Source organism: Cyprinus carpio, chromosome B11 (genome assembly GCF_018340385.1).
Source record: "Cyprinus carpio isolate SPL01 chromosome B11, ASM1834038v1, whole genome shotgun sequence".
Classification (NCBI taxonomy): domain Eukaryota; kingdom Metazoa; phylum Chordata; class Actinopteri; order Cypriniformes; family Cyprinidae; genus Cyprinus; species Cyprinus carpio.
The window spans coordinates 22,614,084-22,633,701 of record NC_056607.1 but is presented as its reverse complement, the minus strand read 5'-3'; the positions used below and the strand labels follow the sequence as shown (position 1 = coordinate 22,633,701).

The window sequence follows — 19,618 nt, the reverse complement described above, 5'->3', positions numbered from 1 at the left end:
TCTGAAATTGAAATATATTCACAGCAAACTGTCAAAATAAATTCTGGTTTAACATGAAGAAATTATGACAAAATATAGTACAATTCTATACTAAAATGCCGTTCTTAATGTAATAATCATGATATTTTAAAGAATGTCATACAACCAATATATTTTTATATGTTATATGTTTTAGTTTAAATAGTTTTGTTGTTCAGCATCTTATTTGACAAAAAAAAAAGAAATGCAAAATTTTAAAGTAAATGTATTTATTTTTTTTATTGATTATCATTTAATTTGAGAAAAACTACAGTCAAAAACACACTGGGACTGAAACTAAAAACTGAAATTAAATATTCACAACAAATCATCAAAATAAAAGCCTGGTTTAACGTGAAGAATAACTTCTCAAAGCAATAATAATAATGATATTTTTATTTTAAAGAAATATTATATAAAATCAAGATCTTTTTTTAATCCATATTTACATTTTACTTCACTAACAAAATTATTTTGATCAAAATTATATTTTCATTTGATTACATTTTTATAAACTTTATCAGTTTTATTAATGAATTGTATTAGACTCAATTTGTCATTATAAATTTGCAATAAATTATAATCTATAAATACAGAACAAATTTGAACACATAAAAATAAAATGGATTAAAGTTCATTCTCAAGGTCTAAAAAATATGTGCACTGCATTTCCTTCCCCATTAAGAGTAAATTAATATTGTGATAAATATCAATATCGTATAATATGGGAAAAATATTGTTGTCATATTTTTAGCCAATTTACCCAGCCCTAGATTAAACATACAATACAGACATAAATATGGACACATTTTTATTTTCCTCAAACATGCTTGTTTAGACTGTGGAGTTTGTCCGAACACACGTTGATCGCTCGCTGTAACATGGAAGAAGCCGTTCGCAGCGTTTCCTTCAACAACGACGGCTCCCAGCTGGCTCTTGGCATGAAGGACGGCTCCTTCACTGTTCTTCGTGTCAGGTAATTGAATTCGGATCCCCTACACTTTGTTATTTTATCTTCATTTTTTCACAAACTGAAAGCTTGTCTGGTTTTCGAAGACATGACGGAGGTGGTCCACATCAAGGACCGGAAGGAGGTCATTCACGAGCTCAAGTTCTCACCAGATGGCTCTTATTTGGCCGTGGGCTCTAACGACGGGTTTGTGGATATCTACGCTGTGGCTCAACGCTATAAGAAAGTGGGAGAGTGCAACAAGTCCACCTGCTTCATAACACACTTGGACTGGTCTGTGGACAGCCGCTTCCTGCAGACCAACGATGGAGCTGGAGAACGATTCTTTTACAGGATGCCAAGTAAGAATAGTGTTTCATTTATAATCAATGTGAAAAATTATTGACACTTTGCGATATGTATACATTTCAAGCAGTATTTTCTTTCCAAAATTGTGCTTTTTTTTTGTTGTTTTTCCTGAATATAAACAAAAAAAACCTAAATTCCAGTTAATTATGGGACACGAAAACCTGTTTGGAAACAGTCAATATTTATGTATTTTTTCATTAAGTCCGAAGTCAGTATACATTGTTAAAGTTTCAAGTCTTTATTCAAATATGCATCGTATAAATTACTAGGGTTTTCACAGTCATGAAAAACAGTTTCAGACCTGGAAAAGTCATAAAGCTATTTTAGTGAAGTTGGATGATAAAATGTTAAATTCCAGTAAATTATGGGACACAAAAACCTGTTTGGAAGCAATCAGTATTTTTTTTTTTTTTTTTATTTCACAGTCATGATTATATATTTATCTGTTAGAGATTTACTAATTTGTAATAATACAACTTTACAATTAATTTAAAAATTTTTCACAGTCATGAAAAATTATTTTAAAATTGTGATTTCCATCAAAATCACAATTTGTATTTGAAGTGTATGTATTTGACTCAAATGTGGGTGCTTGTAAAAAAAGATCTGGGAAAATGAATTAATAATTAATATGAAAGTCGTGAAATTTAAATTTCAAAAGTCAATATACAATGGGTATTTATGCAAATATTTATAATTTTTCAAATTACAGAATTAATAATTTGTAATAATTACAAATTAATAAAACTTTACAATTAATCACAGTCGTGAAAGAAAATTTTAAAATTATGATTTCCAGACCTGGAAAAGTCATGAAAAACCTTCTTAAAAGTGGCACTGGTGAGAAAAAAAAGTATTGGAAATTCATTAATCATCTACAAAATTAATGAAAGTCATGAAATCTTCTTGACAATTGAAAATTTTTAATTAATTTATATTTTTTAATTCAATATGCGTTGTTAAAGTTTTAAATATTTATGCATTTAATATTTCTGCAAATATTTATGCATGCTCTTAAACTACTCTGGATTTCACATTTATGAAAAAACAATTTTAAAATTGTGATTTCCAGACCTGGAAAAGTCATGAAAAACCTTCTTAAATGTGGTTTCTGGTGAAAAAATAATAATTCATAGAAAGTCTTGAAAATTAATAACACTTTACAGTTAATTTAAATTTCAAAAATCAGTTTGCATTGTTAAAGTGTTTAAATATTTATGTAATTAATATTTATGCAAATATGTTTGCATTTTCTTAAATTAACAGGGTTTTCACCATCATGAAAAACTATTTAAAAAAAATTCCAAAAAACAAAAAAAAATCAAAAAAAACTTCCTAAAAGTTGTTTCCTGTCCAAAAAAAAGTTTAAAAAAAAGTTAATAAATAATTAAAACAAAACCAAAAAAAAGAATAACACTCTAGAAATAATTTAAATTTCAAATGTAAATAGACATTTTTAAAGTTTTAAATATCTCAGAGTGTAAAATTACTCTGTAGAGGAAATTTGTTCCTCAAGCAAGTTAGCAATATGACATCAGTTCAAACTCAAGTTTTAAAACATTTTTGACTTATTTTGGACATTAAAAAGTCAGGAATTATCTTTGCCCAGCAATCAACAATGCTGCAAAGGTCACGAAACCATGAATTACATACACTGTAAGGTATTTTATTAATCATATCATGCTTATAACTGTCGTTCTGTGTCTATAGCCGGTAAATTCCTGCCGAAGGAGGAAGCCAAAGGAATCCACTGGATGACGTGGACCTGTGTTCTCGGACCTGAGGTCAACGGAATCTGGCCTAAATATTCCAACGTGAACGACATCAATTCTGTGGATGCAAACTACAGCAGTGCAGTGCTGGTGACGGGCGATGACTTCGGCCTCGTCAAACTCTTACGATTCCCTTGTCTTAAAAAAGGTCCGCTCGGTTATCCAGATATCTGTGTGATCCGTGCTGAATACACCTGTGTGTGCTAACAAATGTGACTCTTTCAGCTGCCAAATTCAAGAAATACATCGGCCACTCTGCCCATGTGACCAATGTGCGCTGGTCACATGACCTGCAGTGGGTTCTGAGCACAGGCGGAGCCGATCACTCCGTCTTCCAGTGGAGGTTTCTGCCGGAGGGAGTCATGAATGGAGTTCTGGAGCCACTGCTGCAAGGTGAATCTAATTCATTTTTATACGGAAACCTGTTCGGAAACAGTTGGCATTTATGCATTATTGAAAATAATGCAAATAATGATGCATATGGAATTGTCAGAGAATTTTAAAATTGTGATTTTCAGAACTGGAAAAGTTATCAAAGACCATCTCAAATGTGGTGTTGTCAAAAAAAGTGTTGGAAATTCATTAATAGTTAATGGTAAAGTCATGAAAATTAATGACACTTTATGGTTCATCTGCATTTTAAAGATCAATATTTATGCAAATATTTTATGCATTTTTTAGTAAAAAAAAAAATGTTAACATTTGAAAATTAAGAATAAAAAAAATAGTTTTGTAACTTGCAGTGTAAAATGAATTTCTCTTTTTTTTTCTTTTACAGGATAATTGTAATTCCCAACAATAATGTTTATAATGTTATTTTTTCATTGTTAAACGAAATTAATAATAATAAATAGTAATATAAAAATAACACATAATATAATAATATATTTAAATGTAATTAATATAATAATATAATGTAATAAATACAAAATAAAAAAAAAATAAAAAAATAACAATAAAAACCCAAAAAATAACGACTAAATTAAAATAAATTTAAAATAAAATAAAAAATAAAATAAAATACTTATTAAAAATATTAGATATTTTATCTGTTCGCTTGCATGTCATGTGACCACACAAACCAACATCAACCAATCGTGGTGAATGTGTCATTAAATTATGGAAATATTAAGTAAATATTTTACGTCTAAAGGATTCGGCTGACAAAAAAGTTTGTGAACCCCTGAATAAAAATTAGTATAGTGTTTTTAATTGTACATTTTATTTTGACATTTTGATTGAAAGTTCGGACCGAAATGAATGAGTTAGAGAGAAAGCAGAAGTTCTGACAGAGTTTTCTCGTTCACAGAGAGCTACGCCGATTCTAACAGCGGCGATTCTGACTCTGACCTCTCCGACGTTCCCCAACCTGAACTCACACATAAAACAAAAACCACATAAACTACGAGCGTCAGGCAAGAGATACTTAAACCCCAACGAAACACAAGATCCCAAACTGAGAGGGTCGTATGTCGAGTGTTTTATGTAACAGTCGTGCTCGGCTGCTTTCTTCCTGTTCCTCTCATTAATTTCACAGCTGATTGGCCGGCTGCTGTTGCCCTTTATGCTTTTTTAGAACCCCGAGTGGATTTCTCCCTGTAACTCTTCTCCCAAACACTCCTCAGGTGTATAAGGAAGATCTTCCTCAGCTGAAGAAGAAGCTTGCTATATCTCAAAAGACACAAAGAAACCTACGAACGACGGTCCGCCTCCAGCATTTTCACGGGCTAGTAAATTCACTGCAAACGTTATGATGTGTTTGGTATGAACACAGTGTGTGTCTATATCTTTTACACTCTCTTGGGTTATAAATTATACTGTATGTATAAAAAAATCTCTAAATATGTATTTTATATATATATATATATATATATATATATATATATGTTCAAAAGTTTTTTTTTTAAAGGAGTCTCTTCTGCTCATCAAGGCTGCATTTATTTGATCAAAAATACAGGAAAAAAATGTAATATTGTGAAAAATTATTACAATGTAAAATAAAAATTTTCTATTTTAATATGCATTAAAATCGAATTTATTCCTGTCATGAAAAGCTGAATTTTCAGCATCATTACTCCAGTCTTCAGTGTCCTTCAGAAATCATTCTAATATTCTGATTTATTATCAGTGTTGAAACTGTTGTGCTGCTTAATATTTTTTTTTTTTTTTTTTTGGGAACTGTCATACTTTTTTTCAGGATTCTTTGATGAATTAAAAGTTAAAAAGAAGAGCATTTATTTAAATAGAAATCTTTTCTAACAATAAACACTACAGTTGAAAAGTTTGGGGTCAGTAACTTTTTATTCTTTCTTTTTCTGAAAGAAATTAAAACTTTTATTCAGCAAGGAGGTGGGTTAAATTGATAAGAAGTGATAGCAAATATTTATGTTGTTAGAAAAGATTAATATTTTCAATAAATGCTGTTCTTTTTAACTTTTTATTCATCAAAGAATCCTGAAAAAAGTATTGCTGTCTCTAAAAAATATTTGGCAGCGCAACTTTGATATTTCTAATAATAAATCAGCATATTAGAATGATTTCTGAAGATCATGTGACACTTTATACTGGAGTAATGGCTGATGGAAATTCAGCTTTGCATCACAGAAATACATTATATTTTAAAGGATATTAAAATCGAAACCATGATTTTATATTGTAATAACATTTTGCAAGATTACTGCTGTTTTCAGTATTTTTGATCAAATAAATGCAGTCTTGATGAGCAGAAGATACTTCTTTAAAAAACATTACAAGTCTTACTGATCCCAAACCTTTGAACTGTAGTGTGTGTATATATATTAAATATTATTATTTATTATATTATTAAATATGTACCTTTTTGTAAATATATGTGAAAATATATAAATATGTAAAAATGTATAGTATTTATATGATTTTATATTTACAGATGGAATCTATTAATTGTAAAGTATACATATATACAATATAAGATATATTCATGTTATATGTATAATTTATATACTGGTGTATATATATATATATATATAAATTGGAATTTTTAAAGTATAATGTGTAATTATATATGAAGACTTATTAGGCTTCTTTGAAAATATCACTGGACATTTTTGAAAATAACCTTTTTTTTTGTGCCATTAAAGTGAAATCACTGAACCTAAACAGGAGCCTGAAAATAATGCTCGATTAGAAAAAGTATTAAAATGTCAAGTAAATACAGCAAAGTAGTCAAATGCATGTAATGCTTATTTTATATATATATATATATATAACCCACATCTTTGAAAACCAGCTGAGAAACTTTAAGATTTAAATTAAAAGAGTTAAAATTAATGTTAAATTGGATTTTGTTTTCTATGAACTTTATGTATTTCAGAGCTCTATCATTTTGTTGTGTATTCTGACTAAATCCATCTTCAAACTTTTGTTTTTAATTTTTTTTTTTTTTTTTTTTTTTTTTTTACAGTTTTTGTATGTAACAAGTTATATATAACCTAAATGCAAAGCATGTGAGAAAGTTGAGTTTTGTTAAAATGAATGCTAAATAGTGTTTTCCTATAAACATTGTAGGTTACAGAGCTTAAACAATTTTTTGGAATCAGATGCTTCTCTCTGCTGACATTAGCAGTGCTTGACTGGTGTGTGTCTGTGTCTCAGGTACAGGGGCTGCGACTGCAGGAATAATCTGTTCTACACTCAGGCCGGGGAGGTGGTGTATCATGTGGCGGCTGTGGCGGTGGTGTATAACAGACAGCAGCACACGCAGCGCTTCTACCTCGGTCATGACGATGATATCCTGAGCCTCACTGTGCATCCGCTCAAAGATTATGTGGCCACCGGACAGGTGAGAGCTTTACCAAACAACAAGACTCAAGCTGTTGTCCACAAATCAGATTTCAAACCAGATCGGATCAGATTTGATGGGTTTTTCCCCCAAACAGATTTCTGTCAAATAAGCCTAACAGTTGATTTGAGCTGTCAGTGTGCACAGCCTTATTTCAGATCGTTGGTGATAATTTTAAGGAGCGTGTATTTTCTGTAAGGCGTGGTAATGAATGTGAAGTGTGTGTAGATCATGCAGATGTTGAACTGATGTGTTTGTGTGTGTCAGGTGGGTCGAGATCCGGCCATCCATGTGTGGGACATCCAGACACTCAAGTGTTTATCTCTGCTGAAGGGTCAACATCAGCGCGGGGTTTGTGCTCTAGAGTTCACAGGTCAGAGCACCAATGCATCTCTTTTAATGTTTATTTTTTAATCCTACTTTTATTTTTGAAAATTTTGAAATGCAATAAATTATGTATAATTTTTTTTTATTTGAATTAGTTTAGTAATAATACTAAAACAAAATATAAAAAAAAAATCTATGTAGACATAAAAATGTAAACTAATAAAAAAAGTTAAAAGGCACATAAGAATGTGTAAACTTTAAAATTAAATGAAAACAAACTATAAAAAAATAATAATTTGAAGTATTAAATATAAAATAATAAAATATTAACTATAATAGTAATAAGTTTAATTTATAAAAGGTACATTTCCCCAGGGTATAATGTATATATAACTTTGAAATACAATAAATTATATTTTATGTATATATATATATATAAACTTGTATTTTAATTAGTTGATAAAGACACATTCCTTATTTTAATTTAACTCAAATGTACTAAAATAAATAAACCTAAAATAATGAAAACTAAATAGACATATTAAAAATGTAAAACTATTTAAAAAAAACAAAAATTCACAACAGAAGCTCTAAATTAGAAAATGAAAATAGAAAATAAAAATTAATTAAAAATATTAAGTATAAAATAAAATATTAACTATAATAATTTCTCGATACTAAAATAAACATTTTACATGGAAATCAGCTGAGAAACTGGACATTTGGGTTCAAATCGATGTTAAAAAAAAAAATTTCCCATAAACTTTATGTATTTCAGAGTGTGCTAATTTTTTTTAATAATTACATTGAAGCATTAAATATTCTGGTTTCGAGCAAAGTAATCCAATGCATCTCCAATACATATTTTTGTACAATTTACAACTGCTTAAAGCATTTTTGTGTCACCCTGTTATTTAACTTTCTCAAATCTACATAATCACAAGGGACTTTAAAAAATGTGCGAAAAAACGAACAAAACCACATAAAAACCAACCACCCTAATGGTAAAAAAAAAGAAAAATCGCTCACGAAGACAAAAGTCTCTCAAAAACTGGCCAAATCCAGGTAAAACCGAACCTTCCTAATGGTAAAGAGTGTGTACAGCGAGCTGAATCGCTCACGAAGACATCCGTCTCTCTCTTTACCATAGAGGACATAAAGAGAAGATCTTTGTGGTGAAAGGAAACCCGTTCCGCATGGACAAGCTGCTGACAGTGGGACTGAAACACATCAAGTTCTGGCTGCACACAGGTGAGATTCATACGTTTTTTAGAGCATACTGTGATACAATACTATGAGTCTTGCATCCTGTTTTCAGCTTAGGATGCTTGTTATACAGTACAGACCAAAAGTTTGGAAACATTACTATTTTTAATGTTTTTGAAAGAAGTTTCTTCTGCTCATCAGGCCTGCATTTATTTGATCAAAAATACAGAAACATTTTTTAATGTGATATATTATTACAATTTAAAATAATTGTTTTTAAATTTACTATACTTTAAATTATCATTTATTTCTGTGATGCAAAGCTGAATTTTTAGGATCATTATCACATGATCCTTTAGAAATCATTCTAATATGATGATTCATTATCAAAGTTGGAAACAGTTCTGCTGCTTAATATTTTCAGAACATGTGATACTTTTTTAGGATTTCTTTGATGAATAAAAAGTAAAAAAAAAAAAAAAAAAAAAAAAATGAAGCTATGTTTTAAAATATAAAATATTTTGTAATAACACAATATACACTACTGGTCAGTAATTTGGGGGGTCAGTAATTTTTTTTTCTTTCTTTTTTTGAATAAAATCAATACTTTTATTCAGCAAGGATGTGTTAAATTGATAAAAAGTGTGATAGTAAAGAAAAATATATTATTAGAATATATATTATTAGAATTTTTTTTTTATTTTGAATAAATGCAGTTCTTTTTACCTTTTATTCATCAAATATATTAGACAGCAGAACTGTTTCCAACACTCATAATAAATCAGAATATTAGAATGATTTCTAAATGATCATGTGATAGACTGGATGTTACATGTGACACTGAAGGCTGGAGTAATGATGCTGAAAATTCAGCTTTGCATCACAGGAATAAATTATTTTTTTAAAGTATATTCAAATAGAAAACTATTATTATAAGTTATTATTTTATTTTTCACAATATTACTGTTTTTTCTGTATTTTTGATCAAATAAATGCAGGCTTGATGAGCAGAAGAGACTTCTTTCAAAAACATTAAAAATAGTAATGTTTCCAAACTTTTGACCTGTACTGTATGTGCAGACAGTGTTTTTACTGAAATATGCGAAGCATAAGCTCTTGCCGGTCTCTCAGAGGAGAGCATCCACAACAACACATAGATCTCACAAAATCTAATTTAACTTTTCTCCAAAACTATACAACAACAACCCCTATTATACCAACAATAAGATGCAAGAGCTTTAAAAAGAGCTCAGTGAGTCAAAACCAAATGCTCCAGTAACTGAATTACTCTCTGTGAACTAATGCACTGGACGCTTTTTCCTCTGGATTCAAATTCAAACGCATTTGCTTGATGTTTATTTCTCACTCCAGGAGGAGGTTTAACATTTAAAAGAGGCATTTTCGGGAATCTCGCTAGGCATGAGACCATGATGTCCGCCTGCTACGGACGCTCGGAGGATCTGGTGTTTTCCGGGGCGACGACGGGCGACGTGTACATCTGGAAAGACACGACGCTCATGAAGAGCATCAAAGCTCACGACGGGCCCGTGTTTGCCATGTGCTCTCTGGATAAGGTGAGCTGATTTTGCCACAGGTACATGCTACCCTGCTTAGAAATATAGATGAAATGCATTTCTGAGCTGTTAATGGTGTGTTGTGACCTGAAGGGTTTTGTGACGGGGGGTAAAGATGGAGTTGTTGAGCTGTGGGACGACATGTTCGAGAGATGTCTGAAGACGTACGCCATCAAGAGGGCGGTGCTCTCGCCTTCATCTAAGGGTGATTATAAATCCTCAAAACAGACCATTTTTACAGTACAATGAAATAAATGGACTATATTTTGTTAGAGTAGTATTTATTAGTTAATATTTTGTATTGTGAGGGGATTTCATGGTACTCAACATTATTTGCCTTCACAAAAATAACTATTTATTTCTAATATAATAAAAAAAAAAAAAAAATTAAAAAAAAAAAATATATAAAAAAAAAATATTTGTAATTATTGCAATGCTTTTTTAATGAAATGTATGTACTATAGTTTGTTTCAATAGTATTTATTATTTAATATTTTTTATATTGTGAGATTTAATGGTACTCGACAATATTTACCTCTAAAAAATATTATTTCTATAAAAAATAATAATAATATGGAAATATACATAATATCATAATTAAATATTTAATTATTTCACTAAATTTAATAATGAATGTACTATATTTTGTGTCAATCATATTTATTATTTAATATTTTGTATTTAATGGTACAAGACAGCTCTAAAACGTCTTATTTCTGTAAAAAATAATACAATACAAATATTAATAAAATAATACATGTTATTTTCAATTTATACAGTGTGAAGTCAATACAGTGTTTTATTTTATTTAGTGAAATTAATGTACTATATTTAGTTTCGTAATATTTATTATTTAATATTTTGTATTTTGAGGGGATCTGATGGTACTACACATTTGATACTATTTGTTTCTATATGAAATTCAGATATTAGGAAACTATTCATATTTTCAATAAATACATTGTTTGTTAAATTAATACACTATTTAATATTGTTTATGAATTGAATATACTATATTTTGTATTATCATGAGATTTAATGGTACTAGACAATATTTTCCTCTAAATTATATGCTATTTCTATATAAAATAATATAAATATTAGAAAAATCATTCCTATAATCTTTAATTAATACAGTGTTTATGCTAAATGAGTACATTGTTTAACATTGAAATAAATGTAGTAAATGTTTCAATAATATTTATTTTTTAAATATTTTGTTTTGTTTTGGGGAGTTCATGGTTCTTAACAATATTTACCTCTAAATAATAAACTTTTTTTTAAAATATAAAATAATACAAATATTAGAAAAATTATGCATATTATTTTCAATTAATACAGTCGGATCTGTATTAGCATCTGTTAGGAGATTTGGTTATATATTCAGACGATATGAAGGGTTACGCTTGTATAATAAAACTTGTTGTTGTTTAGGACTGCTGTTAGAGGACAACCCGTCCATCAGAGCGATCACTCTGGGACATGGACACATTCTGGTCGGCACCAAAAACGGAGAGATCCTGGAGATCGACAAGAGCGGCCCCATGACGTTACTCGTACAGGTGCGTGTCACGCTCAAATACACAGCTGCAAATACAGATGCAGAATAACAAAATCAAACCAGTAGGGATGTAACGAGTCGATTCGATTCACGTTTTTGATTTCACGATTCGGTTTTCTCACAATTTTTTTTAACAAAATGAGATTGAAGACAAATTATATAGTGGTCCCTACAGGAAGGTGTCCTTTTATCAGGCTGTTGCTGCACGTTTCTTTGTGAAACTGAAATATAACAAAACTAAATTGAAATTTTAAAACAAACCCCAAATCAAATAAGTTACACAAATAAAATAAATCGCTTCATATAAACAAACTAAAGGCCCGTTCACACCAAGCACAATAACTATAAAGATAACGATAAAGATATAGTTCTAAAAATCGTTCTCAATAATAAGGAATAGCAGAGTCCACACCACAGCTGTAACGATAAAGGCGGTATAGCTGTGTGCTTAGAATTTGTGCTTTTAATCATGATCCAATTGTCCGCTGGTGTGGACGCTAATATTGTTATCTTTATAGTTGTCATTCTTGGCGTGAAAGGGGCTTAAGTCTTTGTCTGTGCTCTTTCCATTTAAAACTAGAGGCAACCACTGGATTTTAATCATGATCCAAACAAAGATGCAGCATGAGTAGTTTTTAATTTTGTGATCAACTTTTTTTTTATATATGTGTATGATATATATATATATTATATATATATATAGATATAATATATATATTATAATTTCTTAATTTGATGCGAAAACAGAATGGTCTGACTTTAGTTTTGTGAAACTATACTATACTACAAATCTGAACGAAACAGCAGACGAGCTGAATGAGACGTAGATTCATTCTCTGCCAGCAGGTGGCACTTATGTATAGCAATGATGCCCAGTTTCCTGGGTTACCGCTGTAAACAAAGCAAAGCTGCTCATGAACAGCTATGATACAGCGTTTCCTGGGTTACCGCTGTAAACAAAGCAGAGCTGCTCATGAACAGCTATGATACAGCGTTTCCTGGGTTACCGCTGTAAACAAAGCAGAGCTGCTCATGAACAGCTATGATACAGCGTTTCCTGGGTTACCGCTGTAAACAAAGCAGAGCTGCGCTCATGAACAGCAATGACGCGGCGTTTCCTGGGTTACCGCTGTAAACAAAGCAGAGCTGCGCTCGTGAACAGCAATGACGCGGCGTTTCCTGGGTTACCGCTGTTAACAAAGCAGAGCTGCGCTCGTGAACAGCAATGGGCGCGGCGTTTCCTGGGTTTACCTCTGTAAACAACAAGCAGAGCTGCGCTCCCGTGAACAGCAATGACGCGGCGTTTTCCTGGGGTTACCTCTGTAACACAAAGCAGAGCTGTGCTCGTGAACAGCAATGACGCTGGCGTTTCCTGGATGTACCGCTGTAAAACAAATCATCAATGACGCTGCGTTTCCTGGGTTACCCCTCTAAACAAAGCATACCTCTGAAAACAAATCAAATATGCGCTCGTGAACAGCAATGGCGCGGCGTTCCTGGGTTACCTCTGTAAACAAAGCAGAGCTGCGGCTCGTGAACAGCATGACGCGGCGTTTCCTGGGTTACCTCTGTAAACAAAGCAGAGCTGCGCTCGTGAACAGCAATGACGCTGCGTTTCCTGGGTTACCTCTGTAAACAAAGCAGAGCTGCGCTCGTGAACAGCAATGGACGCTGCGTTTCACTTGGGTTACCTCTGTAAACAAAGCAGAGCTGCGCTCGTGAACAGCAATGGCGCTGCGTCCCCTGTAAACAAAGCAGACTGTAAAGCCAGAGCAGAGCTGAACACTACTTTAATATGCATTGTTCAGAGGCAAGATGAAAGGAAAATACCACAAAAACTTTTTTAAAGACAGTTAGTTCCCCTCAGAGATACATTCATATAAACTCCTACTCCAGTTGTATTGCAATTTGTTTAGCATCTCAACCGATTTGAATCGTCACATATTTGAATCGATTTTCAACCGGCTCGCGGTTAATCGTTACATCCCTAAAAACCAGATTAGATGGTCAGGCAGGTCGACTGTGTGTTGTGTTTGATGTGTTTTAGGGTCATATGGAGGGGGAAGTCTGGGGCCTCGCTGCTCATCCGCTGCTGCCCATCTGTGCCACTGTGAGTGACGACAAAACGCTGCGCATCTGGGAGCTTTCAGCCAACCATCGCATGGTGGCCGTCCGGAAACTTAAGAAAGGTTTGTGATTCGCCAACCTCCTTCCACATTTGGAAGATCTCAAATAACAGTTAGGTGTATGTGTGTGTTTGTAGGTGGTCGATGCTGTGCCTTCTCGCCAGACGGAAAAGCCTTAGCGGTGGGTCTAAACGACGGCAGCTTCCTGGTGGTGAATGCAGACACGCTGGAGGACATGGTGACCTTTCACCACAGGAAGGAGATCATCTCTGACATCAGGTTCTCTCAAGGTAACCGTCTGGCATTGGCTGCAGTTTTAGATATTAAAATGGGCTGATAATACACGTTATTTAAAATACAAATTCCCATTAGAAATATGTGCATGCATCATTGTATTACTGTGAACCTGGGACGTGTTTCATTATGCAATGCAAACAAGACCTCATGTAGTTTTGTAGCTCCAGAGCTGAGTTTATCTCGTAAGCTTTGACCCACAAATTTGCTCTGCTGCCAAGTTAGTAAAATAAAAGAAGTTATTCTTTAATAAAATAAAATGAGTTTCTGTGTGTGTAAATTGAAGAGATCACACAACTCTGGAGGGCTTATATGATATGAAAACATTTATTTTCATCAGAGATGGTTTTTATATAATATTTAAACATAACTTGATCATATGTGGAGATATGCATGTATAATAGATCATTTGGTCATATGTACAATACATATCAGGGCTGTGAAATCAATTAATTGCATCCAAAATAAAAGTTTGCATGATATATGTGTGTGTACGGTGTATATTTATATTTATACATTAATACAAACATATACATGTGTATATGTTTAAGAAACATATGCAATATGTATTTATATTTATATAAGATTGAAATATGTATTAAAAATATACATATATGTGTGTGTGTGTGTGTGTATTAATATGATAATAATTAATAATAATAAATAACTAATACTTTTATATATACATTTATTGAAACGGACTTGTATGTATATATATTGTAAATTTATAATTATATATATGTGCGTGTGCGTGTGCGTGTGTGTGTGTGTGTGTTTGTTTGTGTGTGTGTGTGTGTGTGTGTGTGTGTGTGTGTGTGTGTGTGTGTGTGTGTGTTTGTTTGTGTGTGTGTGTGTGTGTGTGTGTAATGTTAAAATTATGTAAAACGTTAATGAAATATGGCACAAGTGTAATATGTGACCCTGGACCACAAAACGTAATTGTTTTAAGTGTCAATTTTTCAAAATAGAGATTTATACATCATCTGAAAGCTGAATAAATAAGCTTTCCTTAGATGTATGGTTTGTTATAATAGAACAATATTTGTCCTGCTCTAACAAACTATTTGAAAATCTGGAAAAATCCTGAGGGTGTCAAAAAAATCAAATATTCAATATCGAGAAAAATCGCCTTTTGAATTTTGTCCAGATTAAACTTTCTTAGCGCAATCAATATTACACCTAATTTCACTAAATGTTAAGATGTTTGAAATATTTACGGTCGTAGGGAAATTTACAAAATCAATCTCAATGAACATGATCTTTACTGAATATCCTAATGATTTTTGGCATAAAAGAAAAAAACTATATTTTGACCCATACAATATAATATGTTTTGGCTAGTGATACAAATATACAGCAGCAACTTAAGATTGGTTTTGTGCTCCAGGGTCACATATATAATTAAAAAGTTTTTTGTTTTGTTTTTATTGAAGATGCTGGAAAATACCTCGCCGTGGCCTCCCACGACTCATTTGTGGACATCTATAACGTTCTGAGCAGTAAGCGGGTGGGCATCTGTAAAGGAGCGTCCAGCTGTATCACACTCTCTGCATGTGATGAATTAATCCTTGAGTGAACATAAATTTAATCTCTGCATGTGATGAATTAATCCTTGAGTGAAATACAGTTAAGCGAAATTATTTGATAATGTTTTGAATGGAGAAAACTTTCTGGCCAGCTGTAGCTTGAAATATTTTTTTATTAGGAAATAGCGTCTTTTTTATACTTACAGATAAAGAATTTGTGTATTATTTATTGGCATTACTGTAGGTTAAACACGTGATCCACATAATCAAACCGTTTTTTTTTTGTGTGTGTGTATTAATGCAGGAAAACTGCTTCAAGTCAACACTGGTGCCAAAGAGCAGCTATTTTTTGAAGCTCCACGTGGAAGACGACAAACTATCAGCAGTTTAGAGGTAAAAAAAAACTACACACAGTCATATATATCACCAACCCCAGCGTAACTGTGTGTTTGTGTGTGTTCAGTTTGAGAAGATGGAATGGGCCACATGGACGTCAGTGCTGGGTCCCACCTGCGAGGGCATCTGGCCGACGCTCAGCTTCGTCAACGCCTCTTCACTTACCAAAGACAGGAAGCTGCTGGCCACCGGAGACGACTTCGGCTTCGTCAAGCTCTTCAGCTTTCCCTGCAAGGTCTGACAGCAGCAAAACCACAACATATGTGACCCTGGAGCACAAAAGCAGTCTTAAGTCTCTGGGGTATATTTGTAGCAAAAGCCAAAAATACATTGTATGGGTCAAAATTATTGATTTTTTTTTTTATGCCAAAAATTATTAGGATATTAAGGTAAAAGATCATGTTCCATGAAGATATTTTGTAAATTTCCGACTGTAAATATATCAAAACTTAAATTTTTGATTAGTACTATAGCATTTGCTAAGAATTCATTTGAACAACTTTAAAGATGATTTTCTCAAAATTTAGATTTTTTTGCACCCTCAGATTCCAGATTTTCAAATAGTTTTATCTCGACCAAATATTGTAATTTCCTAACAAACCATACATCAATGGAAAGATTATTTATTCAGCATTCAGATGATGTATAAATCTCAATTTTGAAAAATTAACACTTAAGACTGGTTTTGTGGTCCAGGGTCACATTTATTCACATACACTACTGTTTTTCATGCTTCAGAAAGAAGACTCTTATGTATCAAAAATACTGTAAAAACAGTAATATTGTGAAATATTATTACAATTCAAAATAGTCGTTTTCTGTGTGAATATATTGTAAAATTAATTGATTTCTGACATAAAGCTGTATTTTCAGCATCATTACTCCAGTCTTCAGTGTCACATGATCTTCAGAAATCATTCTAATATACTGATTTGCTGCTTTTCTTCTTATCATCAATGTTGAAAACTGCTTCTGGTATACTTTTTTTTTTGCATTTTTTTGATGAATAGAAACTTCGAAAGAACAGCAGTTCTTATTATAGTTTTATAAAATTTTATTTATCAATTATTATATTTCTTTATAATAAATGATATTTTTTTCCCTTTAAAAGTGACAAAACCTGTCCAATTAATACCAATTAATACATCCTTGCTGAGAAAAAAAATAAATAAAATAAAATAAAATAAAATAAAATAAAATAAAATAAAATAAAATAAAATAAAACTTTTGAATGCTATTGTACAAGTCTTCTATAAAACCAGTGGTTTATGCATTAAGTAGAATGTCCTTGATGCTTTTTTTAATTTCATACAGGGTCAGTTTGCCAAGTTTAAAAAGTATGTGGCTCACAGTGCCAATGTGACGAGCGTACGATGGTCCAATGACGACGCGATGTTGCTGTCAGTGGGCGGAGCTGACACCGCCCTCATGATCTGGGCGAGAGAGGGGATTGGTCCACGCGAGAGCAAAGCTGTGGACAGCGAGGAATCAGACGACGACGCTGAAGAGGACGGGGGTAATGTTTTTGTTTGTGATTACATTTAATTTATCATTTACGTTTTTCATTTAGTTTCATTTTAAAAGTATTCAATTTGACATTTTTAATTACAATTTTTAATGTGCAGTTTTATTTCACTAACGTTTGTGTGTTTAGGATACGACAGTGACGTTGCTCGGGAAAAGAACATGGATTACACGACGAAGATCTACGCTGTCAGTATCAGACAGATGACCGGCGTGAAACCACACCAACAACAGAAGGAGATCCCGGTGGATGAACGGTAATAAAAAAGCACAGATGAACAGATGTTTTTCCCTTTTAGTAGGTTTTTCTTCCTAGTTTGAAAATCTAAGATATTATTATGTTTATTATTATAAATATTATAAATGTTGTATGTTTATTATTATAATTATTATTATCAGATTTTAATAGTTTTCTGAAAAATATACTAAAATTAAGTGTTCATGCTTAAAACAAGAAAAATATCTGACAAATGCGATCAAAATAAACATATATATATATATATATATATATATATATATATATATATATATAAATATAAATATAATGTTTTAAATAAAAATAAAAAAACGCAATGAAAAAACTTTGTTTTGTTTGAATTAAATAGATTTTTCTGACCTCACTGGCAGATGTTTGTTCTTGTTTTAATCAAAAACTCACTTAATTTTGATATATTTATCAGGAAATGAGGCACAAGTTGAAAAACGTTATTTTAATCTTAGTATTTTTGTCTTATTTTAAACATTGAAAATATAAAAAAAATAAATCAATATTACTTTTAATTTAAAAAAAAAATGAAAAAAAAAAAAAACATTTAGTTTGGACGAAAAACAATGTGTATACAAAGTCTTGTTTCCGAAAAAAAAAAATCAAAATTAAATTAGTTTATGCAAAAAAAAAAAAAAAAAAAAAGAAACGGAAAGAAAAAAAACATCCATCAGTGAGGTCAGAAAAATCTTCTTTTTTTTTTCCCTTTGAATTACAGTAAGTTGATTTAGCTGACCCCACTGGTAGACATTTGTTCTTGTTTTAAGCAAAAACACGTTGTTTTGATACATTTATCAGAAAACAGGACTTGATATCTTGCATCATTTTGCATCTCAAATAAATAATATATCATGATTTGAGAATGTTTAGATATTTGTGATAGAAAACAAGACATAAACTCATTTTTTAAAAATGTCATTTTTGGTTTCCTGAAGCCTCCAGTGAGCCGCGCCGCACCGTTACCTGACAAACTGGTGAAGAACAACATCACAAAGAAGAAGAAAATCGTGGAGGTCAGTTGGTCAAGAGCTCATGAGGAATCAGGGTTGTCTCCGTTATTCTCAGTGTGTGTTGATCTGTGTGTGTCTGCAGGAACTGTCTCTGGATCACGTGTTTGGCTACAGGGGCTTTGATTGTCGAAACAACCTTCACTACCTCAATGATGGAGCAGACATCATCTTCCACACGGCCGCCGCTGCTGTTATTCAGAACCTCTCTGCTGGTACAGTCCTGAGTCAGCCTCACTGCTGACCTCTGACCTCTGGCTTACTGTCTCAACATGTGGCAAATGTGCAGGAAAAACACAATCAGATGTACAGTTTGACTTTATGCATGGGCTGAGTTTGTGGGCGTGTCTTCTGAGATTAATCTGATTTCAGATGCTGCTGACCTCTACAGGCTGCAGAGGGAACTGCACAAGTGGGAAGAGTTAAATGAACTAAACCAGCTTTAGATACAACCTATTTAAAAAAGATGTATTAAACGTGTACTTAATTATATTACAGTTAAATACAACTATATATATATATATATATATTCTTTTTTATGAAATTCAGCTAAAACTAACTACAGTTTTAAATTATTATTAAAATGTGCACATTATTATATTTTCAAATTAGTTTTTTTAACAGTAATTAATTATGTACTACAGTATTAGTTAAATTGAACCTATATAGTTAGAATATACACTACCATTCAAAAGTTTAAAAAGTTAGAAATTAAAACTTTTATTCATCAAATTGATCAAAAGTGACAGTAAAGACATTTATAATGTTGCAAAATATTTCTATTTCAAATACATGCCGTTCTTTTGAACTTTCTATTCATCTGTGAATCCTGAAAAATAAAATCCATCACATTTTCCACAAAAATATGAACTGTTTTCAACATT

At 31.8% G+C, this 19,618-nt stretch overlaps 1 protein-coding gene across 1 annotated transcript in view; it reads left to right on the top strand.

Annotated features, from left to right (window-relative positions):
- LOC109089090 (echinoderm microtubule-associated protein-like 6) overlaps positions 1-19,618 on the top strand; it is a 57,901-nt gene that overhangs the window by 23,703 nt on the left and 14,580 nt on the right. The window contains exons 8-29 of the mRNA XM_042733457.1: positions 857-995; positions 1,074-1,329; positions 3,047-3,256; positions 3,334-3,501; positions 4,418-4,488; positions 4,734-4,838; positions 6,710-6,928; positions 7,196-7,307; positions 8,200-8,320; positions 8,406-8,506; positions 9,833-10,035; positions 10,129-10,240; positions 11,470-11,597; positions 13,644-13,785; positions 13,860-14,012; positions 15,450-15,573; positions 15,839-15,935; positions 16,006-16,173; positions 17,253-17,454; positions 17,593-17,719; positions 18,662-18,740; positions 18,820-18,949. Of these exons, the coding sequence (XP_042589391.1) occupies positions 857-995; positions 1,074-1,329; positions 3,047-3,256; positions 3,334-3,501; positions 4,418-4,488; positions 4,734-4,838; positions 6,710-6,928; positions 7,196-7,307; positions 8,200-8,320; positions 8,406-8,506; positions 9,833-10,035; positions 10,129-10,240; positions 11,470-11,597; positions 13,644-13,785; positions 13,860-14,012; positions 15,450-15,573; positions 15,839-15,935; positions 16,006-16,173; positions 17,253-17,454; positions 17,593-17,719; positions 18,662-18,740; positions 18,820-18,949 (3,167 nt within the window). The remainder of the gene's footprint in view (positions 1-856; positions 996-1,073; positions 1,330-3,046; positions 3,257-3,333; positions 3,502-4,417; positions 4,489-4,733; positions 4,839-6,709; positions 6,929-7,195; positions 7,308-8,199; positions 8,321-8,405; positions 8,507-9,832; positions 10,036-10,128; positions 10,241-11,469; positions 11,598-13,643; positions 13,786-13,859; positions 14,013-15,449; positions 15,574-15,838; positions 15,936-16,005; positions 16,174-17,252; positions 17,455-17,592; positions 17,720-18,661; positions 18,741-18,819; positions 18,950-19,618) is intronic.